The sequence below is a fragment of the Phascolarctos cinereus genome, unplaced genomic scaffold, assembly GCF_003287225.1.
Source record: "Phascolarctos cinereus isolate Bilbo 61053 unplaced genomic scaffold, phaCin_HiC Scaffold_726;HRSCAF=1367, whole genome shotgun sequence".
Taxonomy (NCBI): Eukaryota; Metazoa; Chordata; class Mammalia; order Diprotodontia; family Phascolarctidae; genus Phascolarctos; species Phascolarctos cinereus.
This window is the reverse complement of record NW_027556098.1, coordinates 205500932-205515466: the sequence shown is the minus strand read 5'-3', so window position 1 is coordinate 205515466 and position 14535 is coordinate 205500932. Positions and strand designations below refer to the sequence as shown.

At 36.4% G+C, this 14535-nt stretch overlaps 1 protein-coding gene across 2 annotated transcripts in view; it reads left to right on the top strand.

Moving 5' to 3' along the window:
- ITGA4 (integrin subunit alpha 4) overlaps window positions 1–14535 on the top strand; it is a 102083-nt gene that overhangs the window by 63405 nt on the left and 24143 nt on the right. For both annotated transcript variants that reach the window (XM_021006387.2, XM_078146950.1), the window contains exons 16-17: window positions 9187–9336; window positions 13270–13346. In XM_021006387.2, the coding sequence (XP_020862046.1) occupies window positions 9187–9336; window positions 13270–13346 (227 nt within the window). The remainder of the gene's footprint in view (window positions 1–9186; window positions 9337–13269; window positions 13347–14535) is intronic.

Genomic DNA, 14535 nt, shown 5'->3' with positions numbered 1-14535 from the left:
TTCTTACTGAACTATACCATATGGTCTTTCTAAGCCATCAGTTAAGGGACTTCCTCTACTCCCTCCAGTGTTCACATATTTGTATGTAAGGTGTTTTGGATGGCCCTACCTTTCAAAGTTATCACTCCAAAATTCAGAAAGGCTGCATGTGTCTCAAGTGATTTCTAATGTTCTCATTGGTGAATTTACTTGTAATCTAAGTTAAAACAATTTGACTTGATGATATTACTTAATAGTTGAGACAATAGAAGCTGGTTAATATCACTTGGCAAACCAGCCACTCCTTTTCCAATCTTCTGAATATGAACAGATCCACTTTTACTTAACACCTCCCTAATCTGGCTCTGAGAGGCATGGCTTTATTTTAGGCATCTTCTCCACTCTGCCTCTCTAGGTAACTATGTTAAGAATAAGGATGAGTTGGATGGAGTTCTTATTAGCTTGGGAAAACCAATCGTTAAATTTTCAGTGTGAGCATTTATGTGGCAGATATCGGTGAACACCATAAATCAGAGCTTGATTTGTTGTTTTGTTAATTGTCTAGACCAGGAGGTCTAGAGTCCAGGGGTGGGGAATCCGAGTCCTTGAGGCCACATGTGGAAGTCATATTGCTCCTGAGGGAAAGGCCCTCACCACTGAAATCTGTTGACTTGTGACTTAGACATTGGCCAGGTGGGTTAATGGTCAGAATTCTTGTGGTTTAATCCTTCCTTCTCTATTTTTGGGGAACTTATAAAAAATCGTTAATAAATCCCAATTTTTTGAAATTCTCCTTTAGCTCAAGCTTCCAGCTAAGATAAACCTCAGCATTAACTAACTAGTTTTATATACATATAAACATATATATATATATATATATAATATACATATACACACATATATATGTATGTGTGTGTATACAGACACACATATATGTATTTATGTATATTCATACACACATATATGTATGTATATATACACAGTTTTATAGTTATATATTGTATACATACATGCACACATGTACACATGTGTATACAGATAATGTGGATTGCACAGATATATACTCATGTACACAGATACATCTGCATATAGGCATGGGTGTATGTATATGCATGTTGTATGTATACCACAAGCAATTCACTACTTCCTTTTTTTCTGCCTCCCCTTTGTCAAAATGAATTATACAACCAAAAAGATTGATCAGATTTTTTTCCTTAATATATATTTTTCCAATTCATATAAAGATATTTTCAATATTCATTTTTGTAAAATTTTGACTTCTAAATTTTTCTCCCTCCATTCCTTCTACACTCCCCAAGACAGCAAGCCATCTGATATAGGTTATACATGTACAGTCATATTAAATATATTTTCACATTAGTCATGTTGTGAAAGAAGAATCAGAACAAATGGGAAAAACCATGAGAAAGAAAAAAAGTGAAAAGTGTGCTTCAATCTGCATTCAGACTCCATAGTTCTTTTGCTGGATGTAGTTAGCATTTTCCATCATGGGTCTTGGAATTGTCTCAGTCATTATATTACTGAGAAGAGCTGTCTGTCATAGTTAATCATTGTTGTTGTACAATGTTCTCCTGGTTCTGCTCACTTTCAGCATCAGCTCATATAAGTCTTTTGATCAGGTTTTTTTTTTCTAGAGCTATCTGGCTTTAAATTACTAATTAAATCAGAAACTACGAACAGATTTAAAGAACTGAGAAACTTGGGTATAACCGTCTGCCATCCTAGACAGAGGAAGAGAGTAGATAGGGGAACTAAAGGCCTTCATTACCTCTCTCCTCACAGTCCACTCCTACCTCACTTCTGACGAAGGTCCTGGAGGAGCTATGGGCCAATGGGGGCCAAGCCACTTCAATTACCTGTGTCTGGTCTCCCAGTGCAGCTTCCATTCCCTTTTGCTGACTCAGCTCTGAGTCCCTCACTGAACATCTTTTCTTCCCTCCTTGCCCTGCCCCCAAAAACAACCAGCTCAGACTCTGCTGATACTACCTCAACCGTGCTTGGCTCTAAGCTTACAGGAATCTCAGACCCTGCCACGATGTGAAGAAACAATGTGGACTCAATTTCCAGAAGCTTCTCCAGCTATTCCTCTCTTTACTAGCAGAGATGTCTTCAAAAGCCTACTATTCTATCTGCCCCTTCTTAGAGTAAGCTGCCAGTGTCTACTAATTGGCTTTCTACTCTGCTTTGTGATATATTGAAATCGTGAAAGGGAGCATGGTGTAGTGGAAAGAGAGCTGGTTTAAGAATCCGAAAGCTTTGGGTTCGAATTCTACTTTCAACACATCTATTTGTATAACCTTGGAAAGTCACTTCATTTCCGAGATTATGCATTAAAGTACAGGAGCCAACCTGCCTTAGTAGAAGGGAATCCCTACACACATGAAATCATAAGTTTGGTTAAAGAAAAAATTGAGTGCCAGACTAGGCAGCACACTGGATAGAGTACTGGCCCGGAATCAGGAAGATTCATTTTCATAAGTTCAAATCTGGCCTTAAACATTTGCTAGCTATTTGACCTTGCCAAGTCACTTAACCTGTTTACCCCAGTTTCCGTATCTGTAAAATGAGCTGGAGAAGAAAATGACAAACCACTCCATTATCTTTGCCAAGAAAACCCATCTCAGTCCATTGATGTCCAATACAACTGAAAATGACTGAACAACAACAATTCCTAACAATCCAATGGTATCATGAAATGATGGTCACTTACTAAAAGTGCTTGTTGAAGTGAACAAAGACATCATGGTGAAATGGGAAAGGGTTCCAGAGTTGGAAGTCAATAAAATCCAAGTTTGAATCTTGCCTCTTGACACTTACTAGTTTTATTGTCACTCTCTCTGTGTCAATTTCCCTATCTTTAAAATGGGGAAACTAACTTCACCTCATAAGGTCATTGTGAGGAGCAAATAAAATAAAGCACATAAAACACATTGGAAAATCTGAAAGTGCTATTATAAGTTTAGTTGTACATTACTAAAAGAACGTATAGGAATTCAGATACCAGATGTGTAGTCAACCTGCCCCTTACACCCATCCTGTAACTTACCACTTGACCAAATTAGGAGAATACTTGTCTACAACCAAACTCTCAGGATTCCCTGCAAATGCAAACTTCTATGTAAACTAAACAGAAAGATAATAGAAAGACAATAGGACTTAGTCTTTTTTTTTTATTTTGACCCATGTGTCAATTGCCATGGTTGTAGTGATCATCATCTTAGGTAATTGTCCATAAGAAATGTAGCATAGCATTTTCATTATTTTTAATACAGATATCACCCCAGCAGCTCGATTTCTTTTTCCTCCAAAATCCTAATTAATAATCTGAAGACATGTTTTGTTACTGAAGCTTCATTCCTTACACAGAACTGTTAAAGTTAAGTAAATGTGACTGTCTGTCGAGTAAAGTCCCTGCAAGGGTGCATGTGCATTTTTTCTATATTGTGAGAAAAGAATAATTAATAGCTAATTAGGATAATGGAAGTAATATACAGCAGATGCAGAGAAGACCTTGTGGAAAATTAGTATGAATTAGATCACATGCGATTTGGTCAGAGCAAGCTAGTTGAAAAGAATTAAAGCAATGGACACATGGAGGGACAATCAGTGGTTGTCTATCTCCCACACCTGGGGAATAATTTAATCAAGTTTGCTATTGTAAAATTCAGTGCTTCAAGCTGTTCCATTTTCACAAGTAGATAACTTGGGATTTGGACCTTGATTTATAACATTCTTGTATAGTCAAGGTTTCATATCGAAATTATCACTTGCTAAGTGGCTTAACAAAATCATATATACATATATATATATATATATATATATATATATATATATATATGCATACACACACACACACACACACACACAAATATAATATGGAAATGCAAAAACAAAAAACCCTTACCTCTTAGTTCTTTGATTCATACTAGACATCTCCCAGATACTAAATCAGCTCAAAAGAAATGTGAGATGCACAAATTTAGAGAATCCACCCCAAATGTTCACATGGACTACTTGTGTCCAACCTGTGTAGAGCATTTTGAGCTTGTATTGGTCTGATCAGCCACAGTTGGACATATTATAACTTGACTTTAACATGGTGATATCATTTTAGTCCTCTTAGAGAACCAAGGACCACAACCAATCAAGCAACCAGTTAATAGAATGAGTCATATGTTAGCATTCCATTCTCACCTGGCTTTCAATCAGAATTCAGGGCAGGGCTATCTTGTTTTTCCTGTCTCTCCTCCCAACCCAGCCTCTTCCTTTTTATAAACTATATAAGAGAGACAATGTGGCATGGTAGATAGAGAACTGGCCTCAGAGCCAACAGACCTGGGATCAAGTCCTGCCCAGATCCATATTAGCTCTGGGACTCTGGGCAAGCCTCTTAACCTCTCTGTGTTCTCTACAGCTGTTTAAGATTCTAAGAAGGAAATAAGGTGTCAACCTGCATGAATGGGTGGGGATAGTTCCCTATATGTAAAAGAAAAACAAAACAAACAAAAAAACACAGGTCTATTCCTCTCCCTAGCCGTATAAACTGTAAACCTGAGGTTTTTGTTCTCAAGAAATCTGACTTCTCTACCATTTTTTGGTGACTAGTAAAAGTTGTAATGAATATATGTTCATTTTACTATATAAAGCAAGCAAGAGGAGGAAAACTTTAATGTAATACAAAATTAGAAAAATTGATTCTGTGTGATAATTTTGCTGATCTGCAAGCTGCTTGATTGGTAGTGTGAGATAGGGGTTTAGAGAAAATCAGACTTGGAGTCAGAATGACCTGGGTTCAAGAGCTGTCTCTGACACATACTGGATGTGGGACTTTGAGCAAGTCAATTCTTTAAGCCTATAAATTGCAGATGGAGATGAATTGCCAATTTGCATCTGTGGAGGGAGTTTCCATATCAGGAGTACAGTTCTGTGCTGATTAAAACATAGATCTAGATCCCTCCAACTCCCAACACAAGGCAATGTGCCCAGGGCTGCGGAAATAAAGACAAAAAATCAGTCCTTTTCCTCAGGGAGCTCACATTCTGGTGTAACAAACTCTGAGCAATCATACTTTCTGTATTTCCTTTCTGATAAGTACATTCCCTAACATCATCTCTAACTATCCTATAATAATTGTTTCCAATTATCTTATTTGGTAAATATCTTGTGCATACATAGCTGTTTTTATATTGTCTCCTCCATTAGAATGTGAGTTCCTTGTGAGCAAGGACTATAATTTGCCTTTCTATGGATCCTCAATACTTAATATAGTGCTTGACACATATTAAGCACTTAATAAATTCTTATTGACTCACTAACATTAGAACAAATTCTAATCATCTATTGCTTTAGATAGCTGAATAGATAGATAAATTAAATATAGATAGATGAAAATCTGGCCTACTGACACTAATCCATGAGAAGTTTATGTCCTAGTATGATGACATGAATTTATGTCATTCCTCTGAAGAGTTCACGTAGTATAAATGTTAGCCCCAATTACATTTTCAGTAAGTATATAGTTCTGCTGAAAGCCCCTGAGCCTATTTTCTTTCATGTTCCATGTGGGCTTTATTGAACTGCCCTCTTCTTCTTTTTTTTTTTCCCACTACATCCACTTTAGAAATTAGGAACCTAGAATTCTCTCTTGATTAAAAAATGCATTTTAGAAGTAGAAGGTCAGAATAGGCATTTAAATTCAAATTGCAACTGTAGTAAAGTCAGCCAAGTCTGTGACCAGTTCTACAAACATGTAATAACAGTAGTAATAATTCTAATTATAGTAACATAGTAACAATTCTAAAGCAAAGAAGAATTAGGAAGATTGAATATTGCCTACCAACCTCCCACGGAAGCTGGCTATAAATGTATGTCCTTGTTGATTTATAACTTCCCCTTCCATGCTTTAGGATCATTTGAATTGTTAACTTGGGCTGTGTTTTATAATATTTAGGGACCCTCATAGTTGGGTTTTAGACTTATGATCCATGGATCTATATATCAAATATCTAATTAAATTGGTAATTTAATTCAATTGAAATCATCCACCAAGTTACTTAATTAGGAATTCAAATACTCAATATCCATATGGATCTGTGAAGTCATCAATGTGGGTATTCTCTCCAGATGGCAACCCATCCATATCTGCCTATCTTGTGTGATTCTTATCTTTGGTCTCTAATAATTTCACCACAGCAGATCCACCCCAGGTACTGGTACTTTCATTTGATTTTCCATAACATTGTGAGGATATCTGTGGAATGTTAACACAGTCTATAAGTCATATTTTCCTGCTAGCATGCGACCGCCTCATCTTTATCATTCGTACATTTCCTTGATGGAATCCTTTGCTCTGGTTTTCCTTTGTAATTTATTTTATTTATTTATTTTTGCAATTCTAAATTGCTGCAATACTGCCTATGGGGTTCCTCCTCACTTAAAATATTTAGTCTTATTTTAGACCTTGTTAAATTCATTTTGGTTTAACATTTCCCTTGAAATTCAGTGTGATACAGCTCATTGGAACCCACCTTTGCCCTTTGGGTGATACTCATTTTGAATTCTTTGGAGTCTGTAGAGTTCTATAACTCATAGCCTTACAATACCAGTAAAATATTGAAATAAACTAAAAGTGTTTTTCTTTCAAGGAGATGTTTGGTACAAGTAAAATAACTTTCCAATTTGCCAAAGGAAATCCATATGTTATCTTTTTTTTCTATTCATTTCTGGCCCAATTCACAGTGTCTGTCCAAGATATGTATCTTGATGGATATATCTTGGTTTATCTAATGGCTCTCAAGGTCTAGACAACTGGAATTCTTCATCCATTTTGTTTTTCCAGTATGGATAGCTAGAATATTTTTGAGTGTTTAGATGTGGTTGCCATTTAGGAGACTCCACAATATTCTAGGGGTTGATGCATTTAGCAAAATGTCATCCTCAGACAGGAGCATCAGGAACATTCAGAGGACTCACCATCTATAAGGAATTCCCTTTTGACTAGAACTTGGAATAGACTATATTAATTTAGTCCTTTTTAGAGGAAAAGAATGCATAACCTGATTGACATCTTGTTGCCTTGGGAAACTCTCATTGATTTCAAGGGAGGTGTTGAGTTAAAATGAATCCAGCAACGCTTAGAGCAAGACCTGACATTTATTTCGTTTCTCAGATAAGAGGTTTGGATATTTTAAAACAGAGGATGCATCCACCCATTGAAATAATTCCGTATCATAGCCAACAGTGGCCTTTAGGGAGCAACTTAATTTTCTATAAAATAAAACAATCCAATTGGATTGGTATACCTATGAATAAAACTTTGCTCTTCACTCCCTTAAATTCGAATTCTATGTAGTGCCGTGGGCACTCTTCTTTAGGTGGCATAGTATAATGGAAAGAATACTAGAATTGAACTGGAGAATTGACTTGGAATCCTACTTCAGCAAATCATTTGTAATCCTCTGGAAAAGAGGAAACACCTTTAGAAAGGAGAATCACCTAATCCATCTGTCCAATTTTGCAGTAGTATTCCCTCCTATGGAGAGGGAAGTAATATATGAAGGGCACAATCCCCTTTTTTGTTAAGAAAATTTTTATAGTTTTTATTTTATTATGAGGCATTGGAATAAATGAACAAATCAATATCTAGGCTGCACACACAGCTTCTGCTTTCTCCTTTAATTCTTTGGGTTACTAGATGAGTTACTATAGCAAGTCATCAGTACATTAAAAAAAGACAGCCTTTTGCATTACTCAGTCTTTCTAAAGTGTTGCTAGTACAGCACAAAGTTCTCTTGTCAGCTTGCCAGCTTGCATAACACACTCAAATAGTGATGCCACCACCACTACCACCACAACCACCATAGTGTCCACCCACCATGCCCTTGCAGACTTGTGTATGATATCTGGAGTGTTTTAAGGGATTTAAGGGGAGGAGTATGAATAATATTAGGAATAAGGGAGAGAAGGAAACATTAAAGGTGCCTAGAGAAAAGGGAGCTTAGCCAAGGTTGTGCAGCACTAGCCTGAATATGTTCTTGGTGCAGACCCAAGCATCATTGACATTCATTAGTAGAAATATTTAAAATTAAAAAAAAGAAGGAATCCCTTGATGGTTCCTGTCAGAATTTACGTGTCCCACCACACTACTGAGTGTACAACTGTCAGGGGTGGGCTGATGGTCCTGTGCCATGATGCTGTGCTGTATTTTCTAAAATGGAAGGCTAGATGATTTCTCCATGATGGTTACTTTGCTTTGGAATTGCTGCCCTCATGAAAGGCAAGATATGTGTGTGTGTATATATACACATATACACATGTGTGTACATACATATGTATGTATATATGTATAAATGTGTGTATATGTATGTATATGTATATATGTGTGTATATGTATGTGAATGTATATAGGTATATGTGTGTGTGTATACACACACACACACACCACACACACACACACACACACACATATTTATAGCTCCCAATTAGATGTTGTCATTATCAAGTAACTGGTAATAATATTGCACAAAGATGTATCCACTATGCTCCCAAATCAGCTTGTGCCCCATTTTGGATCCTCACCCAGCAGGAGAACCTGATGGGCTGATATAATGGCAGCAGTGGTGGTGGCAGCCACTGAGCACGGTCCTCGAGTACCTGTCCCCCTCAGTGACATAATCTCTTATTTTGAATCTATAAATTTTGTTTTGTTTTGTTATGTATGTTTTTGAGACTGGCTCTCCCTCTTGCCCAGCCTGGAAGTGCAGCAACCACTCCTGGATTCAGTACCACTACTGGTTAGCAATGGGGCTTTGACCTGCTCCATTTCTGACCTAGGCTTCTTTGTTCCTTCTTGGGCAGCCTGGTGGTCCCCCTAATCCCAGTGGCTCATTGTATTGGTGTTGGGTTTAGTGTAAACAGCCTATAAACTTTAATCCACTGCTACTCACATTTCCCAATCTCTAGGTATTCAGTAGCCTCAGCCTACCTCAGCAGCAGGGATTACAGTGTTCCTGACCATAGTTATGTTAAAAAAAAAAAACACAAAGTTTTGGGAAAAGAAATGGAAAGAAAACATCTGGGTTCCCTGTATTCTGCTATTTGCCTTTTGTACAGAAAAAAAATTCTTGAAGTTTGAGTTTTTAGTTGTATATGTAAGTGAGTAATTAATAAAATTTCCAATTTTCTTAGAAAGATGTAAGGGATATCCTTACTCCAATTCATGTTGAAGCAGCTTATCACCTTGGGCATCATGTGATTAGTAAAAGCATCACTGACGAATTTTCACCACTTCAACCAATTCTTCAGCAGAAGAAAGAAAAAGACATAATTAAAGAAAAGGTTGGATTTTTTTCCTTTATTTTCATTTTCTAATAGAGACTTTTAGAAATTTCATGTAACATAATATGGTGAGGAATTCTTTTATATAAGTTCTTCCTTTAAAAAATCTGTATGTAATAATTAATACTTGCCTCATTAATTAATTGATTACTTTTTAGTCTTCAACATTCACTTTTATAAGATTTTGAGTTCTAAATTTTTACTCCCCCTTCCCCCCTCCCCAAGACAGCATGCAATCTGATATAGACCATACATGTATGATCATACTAAACATATTTCCACATTAGCCATGTTGTGAAAGAGGGATCAGAACAAAAGGGAAAATCTGCAAGAAAGAAAAAAAAGAGAGAAAATAATCTGCTTCCATCTGCATTCAGACTCCATAGCTCTTTCTCTGGAGGTGGATAGCATTTTCCATCAAGAGTCTTTTGGAATTATCTTAGTTCATTGCATCACTGAGAAGAGTTAAGTCTATGAAAGTTAATCATCGCACAAAGTTGCTGTTACTGTGTACAATGTTCTGCTCACTTCACTCAGCATACTGATGTTATTCTTACAAAAAATATAGATACAACAATAGATTTTGCAGGTACCACTTTAAATTTTCCTTTCCTCTTTTTAATGTCTCTCCTATTCCTCCTCCCTTTTTTATGTGGTATTGAATTTTTTTAAAAAAAAAGAATGCATTAAATATACGTGTTATGACAGTTTTCTATTTACTCTTTCCTATGAAGAAAAGGTAAACAAAATTAAAGTTGCACCTTTTATGTGATAGAATTATTTGTTTACACAAAATACCATGAGCTTACATACACACAATATACCTAGGGATATTTTCTGCTCTGGGTTAACAAATCCCTTGTTTGGTTCTGTGGCTTTATGTAGTCATATGATTCTGTTACTCGGTAATTCCTCTCTTTCAATTTCATCTTGTGCTTCCCATCTCCATCTTTGTACAAACTGCTTTTTAAAATGAGTCTGATGTTAAGTTCCCTACATTCATTGCTTACCGTAGTTTGTACCATGAACAATGTCTTTATTGGTTGTAATCATTTCATTTAAGCCTTTACTCTTCAACTTCAAAAAGATACAGTCAGCTGAATATATTTGGACAGAATAATGGCATTAGTTGAAACATTTTCATGGTGCACAGAATCATAGAATTTGAGGGACCTCAAGGGGTTGTATAGCCCTATATTTATCCCCATCTGCTAATGCCACAAAAACAACATTATAGCATCATAGATTATTTTAGAGCTGGAAAGTACTTTAGAAGTCATAGAGTTCCACACCTTCATTTTACAATTTTTGTTTTTAATTTGTATTCCTATTTTCTAGTGGTAAGTACTTAATATTGGCTTGAATTAAAAACAAACAGTTGAAAAAAAATCTTCCAGCTGGTAATCCCTCCCTCTGTTGGGGACTTCTTTTACCTTTTAAGCTTAATTTAGAGTTGCTTTATCATTAACATAAAACTGTTGGAAATACAGATAACAACGCACTAGTAATTTTTGTTTTGTTCATTTTCTTATTATAGACACCCTGTGTTGTTAGCAAGCAGAATTTGTGAGTAATTAAATATTCAAACAATACAACTTGACTTCTTCCTGTATTGCAGGGAAGAGGGCAGGCAGGCTAATTCCCATTACATCTACATTTTGTCTCTTCATTACTGTTTCTTTCCACTTTTCCTCTAGCTCTCCTTACCTTTTGGTGTTTTCTGCCCTCAAACCTACCTCCCCCCTTTCCTAGTCTTCTTACTTGTTACACTCCAACCTTCCTTCCCTCAACTTGAGCGTACCTACTTTATGATTGAATGACATGGCTTTCTTGCTGTTCCTCACATTAGGCAATCCATCTCTTGACTCCGGGCATTTTCATTGTCCGTTCTCCACACCTGAAATTCCCTCTTTATCTCCACTTCTTGGCTTCTCGGGCTCCCTTCTAATCCCAGCCAAAATCACAACTTGTATAAGAAGTTTCTCCCACTTCCCCTTAATTCTAGTATCTTCCTTCTGTTGATTATCCCCAATTTATCTTGTATATTGCTAGTTTGTGTATAATTATTTGCATGTTATCTCCCCCATTAAGCGGTAAGCCCCTAGAGAGCAGGGGTTATCTTTTTCTTTGTATGTCCAGCATTTACATAGAAACTAGCTCATAGCAGTCACTTAATAAATGCTTATTGACTGACTGAACTATTGATCAAGTAGAACAGAACCGCAACAGATAAAGAAAGTCACTGGAAAGTGGATTGTAAGTTATTATACAGTGCATTAATTTCAATTTTCTCTTGATCTGTTATCAAGTTCTGTTTTCCTCTGACAAATAAGTATAAATAACTTCCTGAATTGAAATATATGTAGAAACATGGCATTTCTGGTTGTGAAGGGACTCTGAGGCTATCTAGTCTTATTTGTAATTGAACAAGGATTTCTTCTGCAACATATCCCCATGAGCCTTTGCTTGAAGACATCAAGTGAGCAGGAACCTACTGTGATCCTGAGGCAACCCATTCCACTTGATAGCTTAAATTACTAGTAATGTTCTTCTTTCATGATGCCCCAATTTACCTTCTCCAACTTATAACTGTCAGTCTTAGTTTTGCCTTCCAAGTCTAAGCAAAAAAGTCTGAACCTACTTCGACATCCTTGAAGCCAGCTGTCATGTCCCTTCTATATTTTTTTCTCCAAGCTAAGCATCCCTATCCACCTGGCCTGTTCCACATGATCTGAATTCCATGCCATTTACCTTCTTTTTCTGGTTCTTTCCTCTGACTACCCTTCAGCTTTTTAGTCTCCTTCTAAAAATTCAATGAGCAAAAGTGAGTTAATCTAAAACAAAAAAAGCATTCACTAAGCACTTACTCTGTGCCAGGCATTCTGCTAAGCACTTCGCAAATAAATCATTTGATCTTTACAACCACACTAGGAGATAGGTGCTATTATTAGCCCCATCTTACCATTGAGGAAACTGAGGCAGATTTTGGTCAAGTGTCTGAGACTGGATTCAAACCAGGCCCAGTATTCCATCCACAGTGCCATCTACCTACCTCTAATGTGTCTTCTGACCAGTGCAAAGTATAGTAGTATTCTTAGTCCTTCTTAATCCCAGAAAGGATACCTCTCTTAGATTAAGACTGCATTAGAACACCACATATATACAAATACACACATGGGCACATCAAAAGTGGAAGTGGGAAAATTATAAAAAAAAACAAAAAGTGAAAAACAAGCATGGCTTGAAAGAAGAGATAGGAGGAGAAACTCCCACCTCATTCCTTCCCACAAGTGGGAGGTCCACAAGTGTACATTGTACATGGTTTTAGACTTTTTCCAATATATTGATAAGTTATGCTATTTTTTTCTTTTTTTGTCTTTAAAAATGCTATTTGTTATATGAGACAGCTCTGTGGGAGGGGGAAGAAGAAGTCTACTGGGGAAAATTATAAAATATAAAAATATACATTAATAAAAGCTGATTTTACAAGAAGATTATATTGGCTCTCTTGAATGCTATGTCACAGTGTTGATTCTTTCTGAGTTTGCAGCATATTAAAATCTTAATATATTTAGATGAATCAGTGTCTAGTCATACCCATCTTTTATATCACTTAAGCTTAAAATTATGGTTGCTCTTCTTAAATTTCACCTTACTCAGTTTGGCTTAATGTTCTAGCCCTATCAAGGTTTGGTTTTTTGTTTGGTTTTGTTTTGCTCATCCACAGTATTAGCTATGGCTCACAGCCTGAGTCATTTGGTACATTTCTTAAGCGTGCCATTTAAGCTTTTTGCCAAGTCATTGATTAAAGTTAAAAATAATTAAATAACATTAGGTCAAGCATTGATCTCTAGAGCTCAACTCTATTGAAGACCTCCCCCCACCCCAATTGATATCAGGCTACTAATTGCTTCTCGTACACTGTCTTTTCAGATAAACTTTGCAAGATTTTGTAGCCGTGAAAATTGTTCTGCTGATTTACAAGTGTCTGCAAAAACTGGATTTCCAAAGTAAGTATTATAAGTATTATGGCCGATCACTGCCAAAGGGTTTGGAGTGTTTTCATTAAATAAATATTTTGGATAATTCCACACCAAAATTATGAATTTTCTGAAGACTTAGAATACACTAAAGCTCTGGGTAACATGGTGATTTATTTTTGGTCATATCAGGTACCTATTGTGTGCCAGGTCTGTGCTGGGGATACAACAAAAAAGAATAAGACAGTCTTTGCTCCTGAGGAGCTTTCAGTGTAATTGAGAAGACAATCAACAAATCACCATATATAAGCAAGAAATTTGTTGTTGTGGATGTTCAGTTGCTTCAATCTTGTCTGACTCTTTGTGATCCCACTTGAGGTTTTCTTGGCAAAGATACTGGAATGGTTTGCCATTTTCTTCTTCAGCTCATTTTACAGATGAGGAAACTGAGGTAAATAAGGTTAAGTGACTTTCCCAGGCATCACACTGTTAGTAAGTGCCTGAGGCCAGATTTCAGTTCAACAAAGATGAATCTTCATGACTCCAGGCAGGCTTGGTACTCTATCCACTGTGCCCCTAGCTTCTGAAGCAAGATATAGAAAGTATAAACTGGAGATAATCAAGGAAGGGAAGACATTAGCACTAAAGGGGATTGAGAAAGCTGGGATTATAGTGTCAGGGTCACTGTCCTGCTCATAGTCATGATACTGTAAATATTCAACAGTGTCTGCAGATAGAACAAGTTGAAAAGTTTAGTTTTGATTTTCCATAGAACAATTGAACAGTAAAGGCTATAGTGGAATGGAAATAACACTGGCCTAGGAGCTAGGAGGACTTTCTCAGTCCTGTTGTATGACTAAATAGTTGTGTGCCCTCGGGCAAGTCACTTCTTAGTTTATTTATAAAACAAGAGTGTTATATTAAATAATCTCTTCTGGTTCTAATGCTCTATAATCCTAAGTCCCTTTTGAATTTTTGCAAATTGTAGTCAAGATTAATTGCCTGGCTCATCTAAGCATAGGTGGTCAAAGGTATTTTCTAAGAGATTCATATTTTTAGAGCTATTTCATAACAGTGTAGTAATAGTATTTATCTGTGGATAAATATATGGTAAGCCCATTTTACATTTTTTACATAATATGGCCTGAGTCTCCTCTAGATTGTTGTGAATATGGCATCAAGTAAGTTAAAACATACTGCCCTCCATTCGTCTGAATCA